This window comes from Anthonomus grandis, chromosome 6 (genome assembly GCF_022605725.1).
Source record: "Anthonomus grandis grandis chromosome 6, icAntGran1.3, whole genome shotgun sequence".
NCBI lineage: Eukaryota > Metazoa > Arthropoda > Insecta > Coleoptera > Curculionidae > Anthonomus > Anthonomus grandis.
Genome location: NC_065551.1, coordinates 30,069,518 through 30,090,883, shown reverse-complemented (window position 1 = coordinate 30,090,883; position 21,366 = coordinate 30,069,518). Strand labels below are relative to the sequence as shown.

Genomic DNA, 21,366 nt, shown 5'->3' with positions numbered 1-21,366 from the left:
TTACTTTATGCGATTTTTTTTTCATGTAAATGCAGATGGAATCAATGGCTTATTATTGGAAAACTAAGGCTCAAAAAAAATTTCAAAAGTCCTTCATATTAGTTATTTTTACGCAGATTTGCTTCATATTATACAGTTTATAACTAATGACATATCCTTCAAACATAAAAGCAGCAAAAAGTGCGTTTTTGCAACTAAAGAATCATTTGATATCAGTATGAATATCAACTTATATATCATTGGGTGGGCCTAAAAAAGGGAGAGGTTGCTTTGAGGTAACCAGAAAGATCTAAGTTATACAAACTCAAATCAAAACAAAAATGGGTGATATTACATAGAATCGTTTATTTCTGAAACACCCCAAGCGACATATTTGGTGATTTTTGTTTTTTTCCAGAATATTAAAATTTAAACTTGACTGTCATTTGTTGAAGTGTTAAAGTAAAGAACCAGTATCCAAAAGATGGCGAGGTGTTGTGAACTCATTAAAATATTTGAGAAATCAGGTTAAATATGGTAGAACTCATGGAAAACAATATCAAAATTATAAAGGGAATAGTGTGTCTGCAAAAACCATTGGCAAACCATGCAGGTAAACTCTATAACGCGAATATTATTTAACACTTTATATTCGTTTATTATTGTAGTTGCCCCATGAAATTCTTTATAAAAGTTGACAAAGATACTAGAAAATGTGTCTTTACAAAATTTTATGAGATGTCATCAAAAAATGAGCAGGATATTTATATACAAGGTCGAATTGAAATATGCGGGGTGAAAAAGCGAAGGAAGATTACACAGCCAGGTATCCAAAGAAATCGCTCATATAACCACTTTATTAAGGCAAATGATATTAACATTAAAGTCTGTCAAAGTGCATTTTTAAGCATACACGGAATTTCAAAAGAGCGCATGAAACGGATTAAAAAGCTTTCATGTAATAACCAAACACCCCAAGATCAGAGAGGTAAAAACATTAATGTTAATGTTGTAAGCGACAGACACAGAGACGAAATAAAGGAACACATCTCATCTTTTCCTGTAAAAATGACTCATTATTCCAATAAGGAGTAGCAGTACCTTGATGCTAAACTTAATGTAAAAATCATGTACAACTTATTTAGGGAAAAATACCCAAATTCTCCTATCAAGTACAGCTACTAGCTACTACATTAAGTTTTTTAAAGAAAACTTCCAGCTTCACTTCGGAAGGCCGCAAGTGGATGTCTGCAATATATGCGAAGATTTAGACCTTAAAATAAAGAACCCTCTTTTAAATGTTAAGGCTAAACGGGTGGCAATAGCTGAAAAAATGGTACACCAGCGAGAAGCTAAAAAATTTTACAGTGCTCTCAAAACAGCAACAGAGGAATGCCAACAGCGAGATGACTTGGTCGCAATTTCATTTGACTTTATGCAAAACCTGCAGTTGCCAGAGTTTCCAACACAGGACAAATTTTATTTATCGCAGTTAACTGTTAATTTATTTTGTATTACCAACTTGAAATCTCAAAAATCCTTTTTTTATATTTATCATGAAGGTATAGCTTCCAAAGGGCCGAATGAGGTATGCTCCTTTATTTTAGATTATATTCATAAAGAAATTAATGAAAATGTAACTGAGTTGCGCTTATTTTGTGACAATTGCCCAGGGCAAAATAAAAACCAATGCATGGTTAAAATGTGCATGGCTCTAAAATCAACAGGTCGATTTGATAAAATTTCACAGTATTTTCCAATACGCGGGCATTCTTTTCTACCCTGTGATCGGGCATTTGGGACCATAAAACGAAAGTTAAGAAGATTTGATAGGGTTGTTCGTCAATACACTGAGCTGATAATTATTTCTAGTGCCAAGAATTATTTTACTGTCAAGGAAGTTGCCACAAAAGAGATGTTAAATTTTAAAAAATGGTTGCCGAAATATTATAAGTTATGTTGTGTATCATATGACACTAAAAAGGAAAAAAAAATGAAGCGAGAAGGTAAAGTTTTCAGTTTCCCAGTACCATCACTTGATTCACGAAGAGAATGATGTTGTCAAGGCTTCCGAATTTATAGATGGATTCACCTGGCATAAATTTAATTATATATATTTCTATAAGTTATTGGAAAGAAGATTAAAGGTAGTAGAAATTAATGAGGGTGAACATCTCCCGACTGATGGGGAAATTGTGGGCAAAACTTAGAGGCAGGACATACAAAGGAATTTGCAATTGATTCAAACGTCTATGGTCACTTTATGGCAAAAGAAAGAATAATCATAAGTTGGAACAGATGCTGAGTGTTGATTGAAAGATAATTTTGTGAATGATTTATGTATAAGGCATGCAATAAAAAAAATAACTCATCATATAGCATTTCTTTAAATAATAACAAAAATCATTCAAAAACTGAAAATAAGTTAAAGCTGCTTTAAGAAAAAAGGTTCAAGGAGAATGTGCAAGCATCTCCTAAGATGTGTGTAATTAATTATTTCTATTTCTATATTTTTTTCTGATAAGTTTTCGGCCAAGTAGGAAAAGTAGCTGAAATTTAGAAACTTGCTGAAAAAAGAAACAAATAAAAAAAATCTTATTTTTGTTATAAATAACTATCAATTGTTATAATATATAATGAATTAATTGAATATTTAATTTTTTTTTCACATAGTTTCGTTAAATGGCACTGATAGCCTTTATACCATAAATGTGTGCAGTTATCATTAGAGTAACGATTTCTGAAGATGGAAGAAACTAATGACTCAAAATGATTATTAGTAAGAGCATGTCGAAGGTTTAATAAAATATTCCCAAATTTACAGAAATTGTTAGGGACTTGTGGGTGTGAACTTTTTATTAAAAATAAAATAAATGTATTATTTAATAAATAAAATAAAATGGCAAAGCATTCAAAAATACAGCAAATATTCAAAATTACCACCATTGCAAAGAACATTTTAAATACAGGTTTTCTTTTACCATTTGTTTATTTCTCCACAAATAAAAATCAAGAAGTGTGAGATTGGGCGAGCTTGCAGGCCACTGACATGGTCCTAAGTACCTAAACCACTGATTAAAAAATATTTCAATTCTCTTATTTTAATGCGCCGGTGTTAAAAAAGTAATTATTTTTAGAAAACATTACTGCAGACACTACTTACAGCGATGTTTATAGTTAAAAGCTGTTAATGTCATTTTACAATCATTATGGCATTCTATAACCATCAAATATTAATGGTAAATCGGTTCTATTGTCGAAACGCGGCTATTTAGTCATATAATACATTTAGTTAAAGGCGGTTTATGCTTATATCCAAAAGTTTCATACTAAAAAGGGTGTTCCATTCAAAAACACTCACTTTTTGCTATTTTTATGGTTAGCGTATATATCATTAGATTCTTTTTTTTTTAAGTAAATGTTACTTCAGTCGAATTACATACATACCTCGTTCTCACTATCACAATTTAGAAGGAGCCTCATATTACCCATAATATAAAAGCCATCCCTGGCTCTCGATAAAGCCACGCATACACGATTTTGAATTCTTAAAAATCCCGCTTTATTGTCCTTATTGCTTCTTACAAGGGACAGTAATATTATGTCAGATTCCTCGCCTTAAAAAAAAGGTAAGTAAAATTATAATTTTCTAATAGAAGTGATTATGGAACTCAATGTTAAAACTTTTTTATAATGAATTCCACGAATAGAAAAATATAATTACTACAAGAAATAAACGAATGTCTCGTTACATATCTATATACAGAGTGATCTTCGATAAATTATAGGACAACTATGAATAGCAAATATTTGAAAACATGACAGAGTTATTGTGAGATTCAATATTGCCTTGCAGGAGATTGCACATAATCCAGACTTCTTTGTCTTGTTTTCTGATGAAGCAATATTTAAAAGTGGCGGACAACTTAATAGACACAATTGTCATTATTGGTTAAATTAAAATACTCAGCAACACGGCAGTAGATCATTAACATCGCTGGAGCCTTATGGTTTGGTGTGGGATTGAAAATGGTTATTTGATTGCTCCTTACTTCTTTGAGGCTAATGTTGATCAATCTATTTCGAGTTGATAACTATTTGCAAACGACTTAGAAACGAGGCTAAGAATGGTACTCCAGCAAGATGTAGCCCCACATTTTGCAGTAGCTGTTCGACAACTTCTATACGAAAATTACGCTGGTAGATTGAACGAGGAGGTCTGATTAACTGGCCCGCAAACTCACCCGATATGACCTCCCCAGATTTTCATTTGTGGGGGTTATTTAAAAAATGTTGTTTTTCAACAAAGACGTACGACGAGGCCAACTTCGGTAAGCACCGTACGAGAATATAATAGGCATTTAACGTTATGTCTTCAGGCAAATGGAGGCAACTTCGAACATTTGATTCGTAATTAAATTCGTTACAGGTAAGGGAACTCACGCAAATCAAGCACCCCAAAGGAAACACTATTTACTACGTCCACGTCGTTGTTTCCGAATGAATAAAATCACTCGAAACTGAAAATGACCTTGATAATTGACCTCTAGTTCAAGGTGGTTAAGGTTATTTAAACATTTGCGCTTAATTCACCTGCTAAGTATTTTTTAAATATTTAATTAAAACAGCAACATTAATAAACGGCTTTTTGTAATTTGACCTCAAATATTTTGCTGGATCTCGCGTAATTTCAGAGCAATTTAGTTGGCATATATTAAAATAGCCCAACCTGTATATCATAAACTACTTATTTAACGTTTTTAACTTGAATTAACTAACAATTTCGCTTTCAATGTATGTCATTTTTGAATTAATAATAAAATATTTTAGGGTCTTGTGAATCGATTAAAATTTCATTTTAAAATTAAATTTTTAATATTTTTAACCAAAAAAAAAATGTTACCTTGATAATTATCCAAAACCGAAATCCTTACGTCTTGTAACAGCATTCGGTTGCCAGGTTTGTTTTTTTCCCTTGTCATTTCAAAAAACTGCCCTAAATAGGCAGCAAGAATGGTAACCTGTTCGGGCTTATACCCGTTTAAAATTAAATGTCTGGCCAAACCAATTAAGAATTTAGACTCATGAACGTTTTTCTTGCTCTCGTCCTGGCATAAATCCTCTGACTCTTGATGGTTAACAAAATAGAGGGATTTCTCCACACCTGCAAAGCACAATTGGGTAATACTCATGTGTTTTAATGTAAAACATTGCGAAATAATACTGCTAGGTATTGTTACAGTAAAGCAAATAGTTTACCTAAAATAGGTGCCCTCTGAAGTGTCGAATTATGGTCAATCAGATGCTCATAAATATGCGGTTTGATCAGCTGGGATATTTCAGGACGCATTCTATGTTGGACATTCAAAGTATGACATCTTATGTTATTTAAAACCATTCGTTCAAATAAGCTAATTCCTAAAAAGAAAATCGTTTGTCGTATTTTATTATGTTGTACATACATAAACCATCAATAAGTGTTTTATTTTAATTAATTCCAATTTTTCCAACAGAATTTATTTAGAAGAATCAAACTAGTAAGCATGTATAAAGTTACCAGATTGAAAAGAAGTTTTCATAGAGACTATTTAATACTATTTGCGAACTTATGTGAATATTTTACATTAACTTGTGTCGTCATCTTTTGCATATAATTTATGTTAGGTTAATCCTTTTTAATCCATATAGTTAGAATGAAGCGCATATTGACTCGATGCCATGCAATAAATATGCTTGGGTTAGAGTAGGATTGAAGAATAAATTGAATTGGGTTAATCAATGTTGGAGTGAGGTTAATTTGGTTTTTCGTTTGGGTTTCTTCCATAGTTATATTGCAAAAAACTTTGAAGCAGAAGAGAACTCCCCTCGCAAATATGTTTTTTTTTTTTTAATTTTGGTTCAAATTTACTTTTTTTTTCTCTTTTAAGTGTCGAATATACCCTGGATATGCCATACAAAAAGGAGAAAAGCTCTTTGCTTGTATTGAAATAGTTGTTTTTATTTAAATGCCCTTTTCCTATAACATATTCAATCTATATACAGTGTGACCCATTTGTTTTCGGGTCACCCTGATAAAAAGTTTATTTTTGGTGCGATTTTGCTCGGGTTTTTTTTAAATGTTAGGTCCAGAAAAACTGCAAATTCCTAGGACTACTAATGTCAGTTTTTAAGGGCGAAATTTTAAGAAACCATGCTAGGCATTTTTTTAGCAAAAAATTGTGCACACCACTGGATTCGGCATCCCCCAAAACGCCTTATACCAAATTTCACCAAAAAATATTAAATAATAACAATTTTATGATAAAAAAAAAGAAATGCGCTTTACTTCTAAATTGTCTCTAAAAATTATTGAAATATTGAATTGTCACATTTGCCATCTAACTGTCAAAAGTGGTAATAGAACGTGTTTAGATAGTATTAGTAATCATGGAAAATTTAAATTTAAGAGAAAAAATTGAAATTGTTCGTCTTGTTGGTGGTAACACGCGTTCGATGAGAGAAGCTGCCAGAGAATTTAATATTAGGCATCCTGATAGACCAGTAAGTCTAAGTACTGTGCAACGTGTTAATAAAATTTTCAATGAAACAGGATCTGTTTCGAAAAATCTACTTAAAAATAGACATAATGGACGGCGTGGGCTCAGAAGATATGAAAATTACATTTTGGAATATTTTAACGGCAATCCTCGAAGTAGTGTCAGAACGGCTAGTTTGGTCCTTAACATCCCCAGAGAAAGTATAAGAAGATGTTTGCAAAAAAATAACATAAAAGCATTTAAGCCAAAATTTTTGCACACCTTAGAGGATGGTGACCAGGTAAGAAGATTTGGACAGGACAGACAGGAAGACAGGGAGAATATTTAAACAACAGAAACTTTCTAGATGAAATCCTTAGCGATGAAGCCACTTTTACCACAAATGGCGTAGTCTCCAGTCAAAAGTGCCGCCACTGGTCCGTGCAGAATCCAGAATTTATAATAAATGCAAGGAGACAGTATTCGCAAAAAATTTACGTTTGGTGTGGAATACTAAGCGACAAAATTATTGGCCCTTTTTTCTTTAATGGTAATTTGAATACAATTGAATTTTTGAATTTTCTTGAGAATGAATTTTCGAACGCATTAGAAGATTTACCCTTAAGATATCACCTTAATTTGAACTTTCAATTAGATAGATGGTTGTCCTGTCCATAATGCTCGTTTAGTAAGAGACTGGTTAAATCAACATTTTGAAAACTGTTGGATAGGACGAAACAGTCCTTTCGTTGAGTGGCCACCGAGATCCCCTGACTTAACGCCACTCGATTTTTTTCTCTGGGGCTTACTTAAAGAAAAAGTGTACAAATCAAAACCTCGAAATTTAGAAGATCTACAAGTCAGAATAATCCAGGTTTGTTCAGAAATTACTCCAGAGCAAGGCCGTAAAGTTATTTTTTGGTGAAATTTGGTATAAGGCCGTTTCGGCGGAAGCCGAATCCAGTGGTGTGGCCTTGGAATTTGCATGGCAGAATTTTTTTTTGTTATAATGATGCAGTTTTTCTGGACCTAACATTTAAAAAAAACCCGAGCAAAATCGCACCAAAAATAAACTTTTTATCAGGGTGACCCGAAAACAAATGTGTATATAAAAGAGTTTGTCCTGACTGACTGACTCATCATCGCAGAGCCCAAACTACAATACCTAGAAACGTGAAATTTTGCCAACGGGTTCCTTTTACAATGTAGGCACCGGATAAGAACGGATTTTTTGAAATTCCACCGATAAGGGGTGTAAGCGATATGATAAATATCGCATAGCGGCATAAAACTGATTAATAAATACGATTGAAAAAGTGCCTCAGTATTATTTATATTTTGGTAGACATAACAACAAGGCGGGTCCATGCGAGACTGATACCCGAGAGGTGACTCGACTCAGTCTTACCGCTCGCTCTGCATCTAACGAATCATTTTTAAGATTATTTGTGTCTTGGTTTTATAATAATTATATTATATTAATCGCACCCCTTGACCTCAAGAAAAACGGCTTGGCAATTGTGTGTTGCATTTACTATTATTTGAGGCCTTCTTCGACTTTTCTTTTATTTTCACGCGAGCAACGCCGCGGGCATTCAGCTAGTACAACATATATCAAGATACTTTAACCCTACAAAAGGATACAAGTCGAGTAATGATCTTAAGAGGGAGGTCTACCTGCGTAAAACGGGGTTAGCTCCTGTACCAAGACAAAAAAAGTTAGAAAGCTCAAATTTTGTGTAGGGATTGTTTATTGGATTATCTAGACGGGATGCTATTTAAAATTTTGAAAATCAAAAAAAACAATGTTGAAAATTTTTATTTTTTATTAAAACAATGTAAAATTGACCATCCCCTGTTCCTTAAATCTAATAAAACATAACACACGAAATATATATGTTGTAAACATTTTTGGTTTCTTTTAAAACCTAACCCAAAAAATAATAATAATTTTGGCTAAAAATTGGGTCTTCATAGGATATTTAGGCAGATCTGGCAACACCGTTCTTGTTTCTTAGGACGCGCAATATTTGCCGGTCAGCTTTCATTGGTCGAAACGGTTTTGATAAACGGGTAGTGCTAAGTAGTCTTGATTTTATTCTAAGTGATATTCGCAATTATTATTTTCCTTTATTTTATTAGTGCATTGTGTTTTGTACTTTCGTGATTGTGTACTTTCGTCGTTGTTTAAAAATTTTCGTTACGGGTCGTAATAAACGAAACGTTGTGGATAAAAAACATTTAGGTTTAGCTACTTTTCGTAAAAGTAAAAAACGTATTTCAAAAAACGTCTGGTATAGTTTAGGTGAAGTGACTTGGTCAAGCTCCAAAATTGAGTATGTACAAAATACAATCAACATACTACATATACGCATTAAAATAAACTGCAAAATATATTACGATATTTAGTGATGGATTTCCGTATATATTTACGGTGGATTCAAGTCTTTCCAGCACAGCCTCCGGCGCGCGGCCCGTTCAACAATCAATATTTGTCAGATAAAGATAGGCAAGTTCGGCGCGGATAACGTGAAACAGACGAATATACGAGATTCTCTCGATGCTGCTGGGATTGAATTGTGGACGGGCCGGAAATAGGAAATGCAATTATTTTATACGTTTCATTATTTTTATTTTACAGTTTTCTTCAACTAAACAAATATAAGCAAAATATTAACTTTTATTGTGTTCCATTATTTATAAACGTAATTTTTTATTAGATATTATATATTATACGACGTGTTACAAATTCCTAGCTCACTATTGGGATCTCGGTAAATATAAGAGTTACGAAGATGGTTAAATTTAGGACGAAGTTTCGCATTTTTGAGCCTAAAAATGTGCCATTTGAAAATTTGTTTAAAAAATATTTAAATTTAAATTTCTTGTTGGGGCGCTATTGGACCACCCCTTTTGTACGTGGAAATAATGTTACGAAGAATCAACCATTTCTTAAGATGCCTGCCATAATATATAGGTTTGTATATGGTAATAACTAAAACAATTTTGAATTTTGTGAGTGTGTTAAAATTAGCATGGTGAAGACTTGGCTCACCCTAAAATCGGTTTCGCGTTTATATTATACTGTAGTTCTTGTTGTTATTCTATTTGTTATATACTGTTGATGTTTTCTTTTATTTACTTTCGTCTCAACTTTTTAACAATAAAAATGACATTTTTGCGGCCTTTTAATACTAGTGATAATGAATCGAATAGTTATGGTAAATAGGTATTTTTAGGCATTTCATAATCTGTTAGTTTATGATCGCTTTACCGATCAAATTTTAAGAGAGCATCAATTTTTTAACACGTGTCATTTTTGACCTGAATATATTTTAAACCTGAATTATAATTTTTAAACATAATGTACGTTAAAAAATATCATTAATATTTGCTTAACAAAAAAAATACAGTACTGTTTTTTTAAGATAAAAATTCAAGGTTAAATTAAATTTTTGACATTAAAATTAACGAGTCACTTATTTTGGGTATTATGTCACTTATATTAAATATCAATTTAGAAAATACTCTCTCATACGCTCAAATATTGAAAAGAAGAAGAAAATAGACTTATTCACATATTTAAAATATATTTGAATTTAAATTTTTAACAAAACCTTTCGTTATATTTACTTTAATGTAAGTTCAATAAGTCTTAAATACAATAACTTAAATAGATATAATAGATACCGCGAATGAATCCAATTATAATTCATGCCAATGACGAATCCAGTTCTGAAGAGGTGGATAGTGATGCTAAATAGATAAGCATTTTTGGACGTAAAAAAATTATGGGTGCAAAATTATGAATACATAGTTAACTTCACTTATATTTGATTTCGATAAGCCCAAAAATTTCATTTCAATGATAATTCATTGTTCAGCGGAAATTTTTGGGCTTATCGGAACAAATATCAGCGGAGGCAAGTATAACAATATTCTATTGCAGCACGGCCACGACATTATTTTATACCTATGTAACAACAAACCACCCAACTTTTTGACAATTTTTTTAATAATTAAAAAAAAACTGTGTATATTTCATTAAATCTAACCACGACTTTTGCGTGACTTGATAAATGTTTTTGTTGGTTGTAAAATAACTTTTAACTAAATTTTTACTATATATATTAAGCCAGAGAACAACACGTTATATGCACGTCAATGCCCTATAAAGAAACCGCCGCGTGCTAAACGTTTTTAGTTTTTATACTTGTCCAAGTAACTTCACCTAAACTATAAATATAATGCTTTTTTTTGTAATTAATAAGTGTACAAGGTGTCCCAGTATATGGTCTAGAGATGCTCGTAATAAGAGCGAAATATGTAACCGATTTTATTTATTATACAATTTTAAAGTTATTTGAGACCGGTGACTTGGAGTTTTATACAGTTTCCGTGTTTTTGGTAGAGGGCGTTCGTCGCGTTAGTTTTTACTTTTTTAGAACATAATCGCACTTTTAGGTTTTCATAATATGTGAATGACTTAAATTTACTAGATTTTGAGCAATGCAATCCTAAATAAAATAAAATTAATACCTAAGATTATTTTTAAAAAAATATTACGACTTTTGTTAATTCTTATATCTGCCGTATTTTAAAAAGAAGATCCTCATTATTCTTAACATATTTACAGATTTTACAATTTTTACATTTAGATTATTAATTATAGGACTATCATAAACAATTGATTTCAAATATCCCCAAATACAGAAGTCCATGGGGTTTAAGTCTGGACCACGCGCAGGCCAAAGCAAAGGTCCTCCACGGCCAATCCAACGTTCGGGATATTATTCGTCAAGATAATTGCGTACCTGTCGAGAAAAATGCGCGAACATATATCTTACATAAAATATATGTTCTGCTTAACATTTAATGGTTTATCTCTAAGTACGAGTCTCCGTTCAAATTATTAAAATTAAATGCCCATTTGTAATTTCAAAAATTAGTACTGAAATGGGAATTAGAGAAAAAAACTTACATTTGCTATCATTGAAAATGGTTCCTTAAATCTAAAAAGGAACCACAACTATTACTATCAAATCCAGGGACAGTTGCAAGTTACAAAAAGAAAATTCTGTTTCTTTGTTTAAAAACGGAAAGGTAAAAAAAAAAAAAGGAAAAACGGTTTTAAGCCTATCCATATTCAACCGGTTCAACATCTTCAAGAAGGTGATTTTGGCTTAGAGGTTCAATTTTGTGAATGGATCCCACAAAATCGAGACCTACATAATTACATTTTATTTAGCGATGAAGCTTATTTTACCCGCAATGGAATTAATAACCGACACAATGAACATCGGTAGTCAGATGAAAATCCTCATGCCACGTTTGAACAAAACGGCCAACAATCTTACAAATAGACTTCAGAACCGATTATTTCTGAAACGGTCGAGAATCGGATTAGAACATATGAGTTAATTTGTCTTATTTTGACCTTCTGAACATGTTCCCAAAATATTTCCTTTTCCTCCCGAATCACCCTGTATGTACATATGTAAGACTTTATAACATAAAAAGTAGTTAATAAACCTAACAAGAAGTAAGACCAGTTGACTTGCGTCCGTGGTAATCGAGATTCGATATATCAGGGAGAAGGGAACGGTGGAGTGGGTAATTATGGCAGCCAGTGTTGCTACTTTCAGCGAAAACTGCACCGGCCACGAAACTACTGTCGCGCTTCGAAACCCATTTTGTCACGTGGTGGACCGCACTCTTAATGTCACATATAAAAGAGTGACCACACAGGGCTAGTTCAAATCCAGAAAGCTCCATGAACCATACAACATCTTGAAGACAAATCATGAAATCTTTACTACATAAGAGTTAGTGTAGTAAAGATAAGTGTATCATATATGCTACGAGTTAGGCACAAATAAATTTTGTAAAAAGTTATTCTGCCTACGTTACTCTTTTAAGCACAATTATTTAAGCTGTCTATTTTGAATTTTGGTAGTCAAGGTTTATTAATAAACGCGTCAGCAACGGCCGCATTTCGGCCCTAAATTAAATGATGATTGAAAGGTGCAACGATTGAGTTTAACAAAACTCCTCTAGTGAATTTAAAAGTAGGAAAATCATATTCCCGCCAAGTTCAAGATGATTTTAACGACATACGTTAGTGAAGGCTACATAAAAATCTATTTGGATGATAAAAATTTGTTACTATATTAATGTATACTATATAAAAGAAGAAGGAAAACCATCGTTACTCATGTTTTATTTGAAATAGCCCCAAACAAAAATGGAAAAAATAAAACTTTAAATTGTAGTAATCGCCACTACCATGACAAAGTATTTGTTAAGATAGGAGCTAATTTCAACATTGTTATTGATATCGTAACCACTATAAAAAAAATCGATTGAAGGGTATTTCATTTAAGACGAAAAATAGCATATTTTGTACGATTTCCGTATTTTTCAAGGTAGCCAAAAATATACCAAAACAATTTTTTTAATTAGGGTACAATAATATAATCAATGGTTGACACCTTTGGAGTAACGTTGGTATGTGATTCTATTTCAATCTTTTTTTTGAGTTATGGACGCTTAAAAAGGCAAATTTCCGGCTTATATTATTTAATTAAATATATTTATATAAAATACGAGTAAAGCAGGTGATCACCTAATACTTCAAAGCCAATAAATATTTAATAATTCATAAATAATGTGCCTTTGATAGGAACTCTTTTATGTACGTTTCCAAATCTCATAAGATTGGGTTATACGTTTAGAAGGAAATTGTGATTTTTGGAAAAATCGCTGTTTTTAGACTTGAATTTGTCCAAGAATAGCATTTGCCCTTCTAATATTGCTTCAAGTTTCCAAAAAAATTATAAATAAAGGCGTGTCGACGCTTACCTAGTTTATATTTCGTCTCAATCCTATAATCAGCGGCGCCTGGTTTCAGCTGAAGATGATCACCAATTAAAATCAGATGCTCACAGTGACTTGTCAAAGCAGCCACAATATGGGCCTCTAACACCTCCGCAGCTTCCTCGACTATTACTATAGGGCTTTTTAGTTCCTTAAAAATATTATTCATATAAATAGATTTAGTAAGTAAAGTAGATTTAGGTTTTAAACGAAAAAAAAAACATATATTGTTACCTGCAACGAAGATTGCAAACGGGCGGCTCCAGTTGTGGTCATACCTACAACTAAATTCTCCCTCATCACCCCCATATCCTCTATATCACGCATTTGGTTGTATAACCGGCATACCTGTCGGAATTTTATGGAAACTTCTTGGTATTTTCGCCTAAAGAACAAATAATCTGGGTTCTTATTGTAATATAAGGTAGTATAAGTTACAAAGACCGCATAAAATATGCAGAAAAATAATTATCCTAAATTCAGATACCATTTCACCAAAATTATTTTATTAATAAGTCGATACGTTATTCGGTACTGATGTTGGTATCGAATTGGTTGAATTAAATCTGAGTTTTACTTTTAAGGTTGAAAATATCCGGAAAATGGTCCAGAAAGTGGTATTTGTATGCCTGATGGCATTGTCGCTATTTTATTTTATTATATAAAATTGAACTGTAATTATATAAAATATTATGCCACGATATCAGAATAAAAATAACACAATTCTTACATACCTGATTTGATGCGAATACTGATTTAACCAATAAAAGTAAAGATGCCACCTGTCAGGTGGATATATTAGGAAGGGATTACTTAAATCATGGTTAACCTTTGGTTTTCTTCTATTCCGTGGGTTGTGATATCCTTTTAGCATATCCTATAATAATAATGTAATGCGGATTGAGTCATAAGAGCAATAATTGATTTGATGGATACACATTTCATATTCAAAATTGTGTTTATCATCTATATTTTATTGAGTTAATTTATTATTACGAAAATATCGGGACAAAGTCGGGAAAAACTAGATAATTTACTTCATAACAAGTTTGCAATGCAATCAAAGACTGACAGAAAGGAATAAGTACAAAATACTTTGATATATCACAAAATTTGTTAAGAAATCGAGGGAAAAAACACTATAGAGCTCGTAAGTTAGGCGAAGCATTGCTATATAAACTTAAGAGACTGAAAATAGGAAGTATCAAATATTAGGGCAAAAACCGCAGATGTCTTTTACTTTTCTTACAATTTCATATTAAACTAGTAATTTTTTAAAAGAATTCATAAAAACTTTATCATATTATAAGGTATTCAGAATAAATTCTGCCAAATATCTTTACCCTTTACCTTTTTGTTTTTATTATTTTTTTATTTACCCAACAACACTTACCTCTAAATACTTGAGTTCCATCTCAGTGTTGTATATCTCTTCCTCAAGTTGCTCCTGTCTTAACATGACATCCAACATATCCGTAGATTCTTGCTGCAGTCGTGCCGCTTCTTCATCCAGGCATTTCAACTTATCACGCAACTGCTGCAAAGATATTATCGGCCTGTAAACGTCGACATCAATTCCTGAAAAAATGTCATCCAGCCATTCGCCATTTGGTTGGTTCTCGTCTACATCCTCTGGAGCTTCATCGTCATTATCCGCAATATTTAGATTTTGGACAGCTTCTAAGACCTAAAAATAAATGTATCCATTAGGTCACAGCACATACCTTAAACGTATTAGTTGTAATTATTTTATTTTAGAATAATTGAAGGGATCTATTTTTGAGTGTTCAAAATAGTTCCATTTAATTCGGACTTTATTTAATCAAATAATCCCTATAAAAAAATCACTTCAGACAGCGACCTCTACATTCTATATGAAAACATAGTCCATGTATGAACTCGACATAATTTCACGATTTTTTTTACAATTTTAAAAGGTCGAGCACCTTATAGTTAATAAATAATAGAAATCGAGTCCAACTTTTTGCATCACCTTTTATTATTAAGTTTACTTACTTTAAATAGTCTCAGAGACAATAACGCAAAAATTATGTTGAAGGGAATAATAGGGTTAGTATTTTTTATAATTTTTAAAGGGAGAATCCTTTTCTGGCTATTATTTGAAAGCCCAAATTGTCTTGTTTTACCATTTTTAACAAAATTAGGCACAGTTTTTATAATTTTAATTGGAATTTTTTTAGGCTATGAAGTATCACAGATAAAATTTTTTTATCCTGCTAAATCTATGAAATTTATTTTAATTTGGAATTGCAGTAAATCCCTATGTTTCAAATATAGGAAAATTATACTATAAAACTTTTGATACCGTAGTATTCTAATCAGTCCGAAAGCATTTATTTTCAAGATTGTAATCTTAAGCCCAAGTATGTTTAGGGGCATTAGTCTTAGTAATTTTCTTTTACTATCTAAATAGCTTGCATAGAGCTTGGCGCTGAAGCTGCTAGGGAGGTATTTTTACCTTTAGATATTGATAAGATTCGATCTAATTTTACAATGAAAATGTTACGTTTTTATATAAACTATATGAATAAAGAAATTCTTCGTATATTTTTTTTAACAAAAAAAATTTTTGAAGTACACCTTTTTTAAGTAAAACTGTTTGCGTAATGCAAATTTTAAATAAAAAATTAAATGTTGCCAAATCTAAAAAGTTAGGAAATTTAAGAGATATCAAAATGCTGCTGGTTTCGCCCTCCGTGACGTAACTTTAATTTTAAGATTTGCCGCATAAAAAAACCATTATCCAAATTTTGTTTAAAACGAAGAACAAATGCAAAATATATGGCCAAAATTTAAAAAAAAATAGATTAAATTTATTACCCTGTATCTTGGTTGTCTTTGACTTTCGGACTAGGAAAATTTAACTTAACCTCATTTTTTTTAAAAGAATTTCTGTTAAATTATTTACCATTATTTATGGAACACCTTGTATGGGTTAAAAATGACATTTATATACATAGCTATAATAAATTCTAAAAACTCCAGCACCATTCAAAAATAGCGTTCAACAGGTTAGGAATTGCCAGGAGGAGAAGCCAATCCACTTCACACAATCTGCAAATATAGGTGCGAATATGATAAAAATAACTCTGTACATCGTTACCTTTACACGAAAAATTAATAGTCTCTAAAGTATATTTATAATATATTTACTTGTCGTTGGTTTCTTGGCCTAGCAGAAAACTGGTTGCTAAATTTGCCTTCTAGAAGCCAGTTAGTGATTTGACTACTCGTTGCGGTGAAGAACCAGGTTTGACGATAGTTTTCGATGACATTTTCAAAACACGAAAAATCTACGACGCTTTCACATTTTTCAATTTCATTTTGTATATGATAGAGATTTTTTAGAGTCCCCATTAGATCTCGCACTTCTCTTCGTCTTTGGTGGATAGCTGCAGCCTTAAAATAACGATCTTTAGACAAGCAGCAAATGACCTTAGTTTTTCAAAAAATAATAGTTTCTTGTCATAAACATATAAAAAAAAATAAATAGGAAATAACAAACCTGTTTATTTGCCATCTTCCTTTTGTGGGAAATGTTAAACCTTTTTAAGTTTTCGTTTTTCGATTGCCCTCCCACTCTCAGGATTTTCTCAGTGACTGGAAGAAGCCCTTCTAGAAACTGATCCAAGGCATGATTGGTATAACATATAACTAATATTGGGGTGTTGCGAAACCACACTGCACGATTTGCCAACAACGTATGAGCTATCTTAAGACCTAAAATTTAAAAGGCATATCTCTGTGTTCAAAAAGTCAAAGCACTTTATTTGGGACCACTTTCTGATCTATTGCATAAAATTATATTAAATAACATAGATTAGATCTTTTAGATTAAAAAAAATGTTTTCTAGTCCAAAGAAATGTACACTATGTACATGAACACAGGGTGCCAAATAATGTTTATTTGTAGTCGCTGCATGTCACAAATCACGTCATACAATCAATAATACTAATCATAAAATACAAAAACATCTCATCTAAATTTGGCGGATCTATGTTACTAGCGTTATATTTAGGTTATTACGTCTAGATCTAGTGTAACCGTTTAAATTTTAAAAAAACGAGATAAAACATACTCACCCAAATATGTTTTGCCTGTACCAGGTGGTCCCTGTATGATAGAAAATTCGTTTGTAATAGCGGCTGCAAAAGCCTCAAGTTGAGAATCATTTAATCCGTAAAACCTTTTAGGTGACAGAAAATAGAAAGGTTGCTCACTAGACCCATCAATTAAGTATTGATGATCACGATGTTGTTCGAGGTACTGTGGACGGTGGCATTCTCGTTGTACTTTGATAATATATCTTTCCATAGGAAAAACATCAGTTTTCATATGTTTTAAAACATTAAGTGCTTGATAATATGGTTCAAAGTATACGGTGGACTCTACCATAAGGTAATCAGTTTCAAAATCAATCTATAAAAAAAGCACGTCTTTTATAATTAATTTTTTTTTTTACATATTTAATATGTTTCCAAGTATATTAGGATACGTTTTATTTAGCCCCAAGAAGCAAAAAGTTTTCCATATGAAAAGTGTTGGTATCACGTCACCGAGTTCAGCGTCAATCGTCATCTTTGCTTAATCCTGAAGATTTTATAAACTCAAATAAAATGTGATTTTCTATCACAATCGTGAATAAATTGAAAATGTTGATCGCGCGAAAATTTTTATAAATGTGTTTTTAATAATTATAAGAAAAATCCTTATCAAACGCGAAAAACTATTCAAAGGGAAGAGGGAGTTCTTGATTTTTAAATGAAACGTTTTTTACGTTTGTGTGCGATTTTGAAGTTATTTTCTTTTGGGTTGGTAAATTTTTCGTCGAGTTTTCATTTCCCACGTGAAAACCATGTGTAGTTCTACGTTTTACATATTATACTATGACACTGTAGTCGTTGTTGATAGTGTTGATACTGCAATAATAAATTTTAATACTCTCTGTACACACAACAGAAGTTTTTACTTCCACAATAATATACTCTGCTAAGATATTTCTTTTATATATTTACATTAAATTATTATGTAGGTAAGTTTATTTTTTATGATAGATATGCTGACAAGTACAGAAAGTTTTTATCATTTCTCGTTCTTAAATGCAAGTTTTTTGTATATTTATTTAAAAATAAAACACGATTTTTTTTCTATGAATGTTGGTCACTTAAGCTACAAAAACCCCTTATACTGTTGAAAAACAAAATTCAGAATTAAAAAACTAATACTCGCCTGAATATCTTGGTCAAATCCAACGATGAGCAAGCTTTGTTCTAAGAGTTTTTTATCTCTATCGACGATTTTACCAAATATAACATTTTGAAAATTATCGGATGTAAAACAAACTAAAGATCCAAACATAAATCTCTTGGAGTTTTCGTACGTGAAGGATTTTTTTTTATTGCTAAAATCAAACTGTAATTTATAGCAATTACTTTCGTTGACCGCTTCAATACTGAGAAACTTTATTGGATGGTATATTTTGATATCGTCTAGTTTCTTCCACTCTTTTTTTGGTTTATTCTGGTTTCTCAAAAATGTTGTTATACCTCTCCGTAATGGCGCTACAAAATCTTCCCTTAGCAGCCTATAAATATATAAACAAACATACTTAAATGATTATTAATTAAGAGGCAATTAAAAATTGTATTGTGGTTAATATATCATATTAATAATGTATGTAGACAGGCCTATTTTAAAATAAAATTAATTCACAAATACAAATACATCCTCCATGAAAAAACCAAAAAAAGACTTACAGAATCTCTAATTCTTTCAATTCCTAATTACCTAGACACTGTCTATGGACCATATCTCACAGAATATAATCAATTTAAATTACAAAAAATTCAAAACAGCTGTGCCAGATATGTCAGATGTGTATCATTTAGAGAAAATGTCAGTCAGCATGTTCTGGAACTTTTCAAAACCAACATAAAGCAACGCCAATTATAGTGCATATGGGTTCCATAGTGCATAAAATCACTATCTCAGTTAAACCAAATTATTTTGCAGAATTTTTTAAGCTTCGTGTTGAATGCGATGAAGTAAATATCAGGGAAAAAATAGTTTGAATATTTCCAGGCATAATACAGAGTCTTTCAAGTCGTGTTTCATATATCAGGCACCTAGTTTATATAACAAAATATCTGAGAATCTTAAAACATGAAGCTGTCCCTGTTTTAAAAAGAAACTAAAATATTTGATCAGGAGTGGTAAGCTGTGATGAGTCTGGTAAGCTGTGATGAGTCTGAGCTGATTTTATACTGTACTCAAAGCTTTTAAATAATGTCATGTATTTTAAAATTTGTCAGTATATTTGAAAGCGGATATTTCATTTGTTATTGCCTAATGGCTAAATCTTTATTGGTAATTGTTAAAAACCGCTCTGCGGATCTATTACCTTTTAACATTTTCGTTAATAAAAGATATTTTATTTTTTTAACTTCTTCGCACTAAATGCCCACGGAATTTATTTAAAAACTACAATATTAGTAAAATTACAATGTCCGTGAAATTGATTGAAAGTAAGTTGAATCTGGGGTCATTTAGCAAGAAGCATACAAGAATTTTGGGTAACAAAAAGAAAACAACAATTTACAATTTTAAACTTACCTGAATTGAATATCTAGATAATGGGTAATACTGTTATATGCTTTGTCTACAATATTTGCCCTTAAGTAGGGACTAGACTCGGAAACAATTTCTTCGGCGGTTGGTATTATCTCTATTTCCCTAAAATCATTTGGAGGTTCTGATTCTTCATCACAAAGAACATTTGTTGCAATACGCATCTTCTTCACTTCCATATCAACGATGGTTTTCTCAACGATATCCAAAAGACTCAAAGTTTGTGCTTTAATATTGTCGGAAATATGCATCGAATGTGCATTTTCTATAAGCGGAAAAAATACACTCATATTTTTTAAGGTAATTTTTAACGGTTCACATTTTGATGGTAATATTTCTTGAACTGTTTTACAAAAAGTAAGTATGCTTTCCCAAAAATCGTCTGGATCCTCCCAAAAATATTTATTGAAGGTCTTATTTCTTGAAGTCTAAAAATAAAAAGAAAGATACAACGAGTATCTAAAAGACTTTAAAGGTTGTCAAAGTTTTATTGGTGTAAATTTTTATTGAATGAAAAATTAGATTAGGGACTTTTTCTAAATTTAGGAAAAAAAAAGTTTACATTTCAATCTCTGAAAACTTACCTGATTCATTATATTGGTAATAAAAACGGTAAGCTTTTCAATAAACCTGCTATCAATTGCAGAGGAAAGTAACGCAACCTTTACATCAAAAAATGTAGATCCACAAATTTTTTTAAATAACTTTACCAAGAGCACTATTATATCAGGCGAGATATCTTTACTCTCCAACAGTTGTAAAAATCCACTTCGGTCATTGGACAAGTCCATCATGACTTGACCAATATTTTCATCCTTTAGTTTGGCTTCCAAAAAGCGAAATCCCATAATTTTATTTGGACGCTCTCTGTGATTTGGCATATCATTCTGTCTACGATCTCTGTGATCTGGTCTATCATTCTGTCTACGATGTTCATCTCTATTCCTTCTATCTTCACCCTGTTTGTTGTGGTTTCTCCATCCACGTTCTCCTCTTTGATAGTTTCTGTCATTGTTTGACTGATTTCCTTGTCTTATTCCATCTTCTGCAAAAATAAATAATTAATATTAATCATGTTAATGTTTCTTTTTTGAGTATTTGAAGTTGTGTTCTTCATTGAGAGATGTTATACTGAATAATAAATCTTATGGATGACAATTTTATAATCTGGAGCAAATAAAAATAATAACTATATATTTATACATAAATTCCATCACTGTAACTTCAATCACACATTAACTTAAATTATTGATCCTGTATCTGTATTCACTGTCAGCCAAATCTCATAATTATAATAGTTCTTGTAAAGAGTTAAAATTTTATGATCACTTTACCCTTAATATTATT

The 21,366-nt window shown here is 31.5% G+C and overlaps 1 protein-coding gene across 3 annotated transcripts in view; it reads right to left on the bottom strand.

Annotated features, from left to right (window-relative positions):
• The window catches only part of LOC126737201 (NFX1-type zinc finger-containing protein 1-like), a 41,790-nt gene that overhangs the window by 16,702 nt on the left and 3,722 nt on the right, over positions 1-21,366 (bottom strand). For all 3 annotated transcript variants that reach the window (XM_050441975.1, XM_050441977.1, XM_050441976.1), the window contains 13 exons: positions 20,604-21,064; positions 20,005-20,447; positions 18,622-18,976; positions 17,475-17,811; positions 16,897-17,111; positions 16,545-16,790; positions 14,764-15,057; positions 14,105-14,247; positions 13,605-13,755; positions 13,356-13,521; positions 5,239-5,397; positions 4,883-5,143; positions 3,427-3,596 (listed from right to left, as the gene is read on the bottom strand). In XM_050441975.1, the coding sequence (XP_050297932.1) occupies positions 3,427-3,596; positions 4,883-5,143; positions 5,239-5,397; positions 13,356-13,521; positions 13,605-13,755; positions 14,105-14,247; positions 14,764-15,057; positions 16,545-16,790; positions 16,897-17,111; positions 17,475-17,811; positions 18,622-18,976; positions 20,005-20,447; positions 20,604-21,064 (3,401 nt within the window). The remainder of the gene's footprint in view (positions 1-3,426; positions 3,597-4,882; positions 5,144-5,238; positions 5,398-13,355; positions 13,522-13,604; positions 13,756-14,104; positions 14,248-14,763; positions 15,058-16,544; positions 16,791-16,896; positions 17,112-17,474; positions 17,812-18,621; positions 18,977-20,004; positions 20,448-20,603; positions 21,065-21,366) is intronic.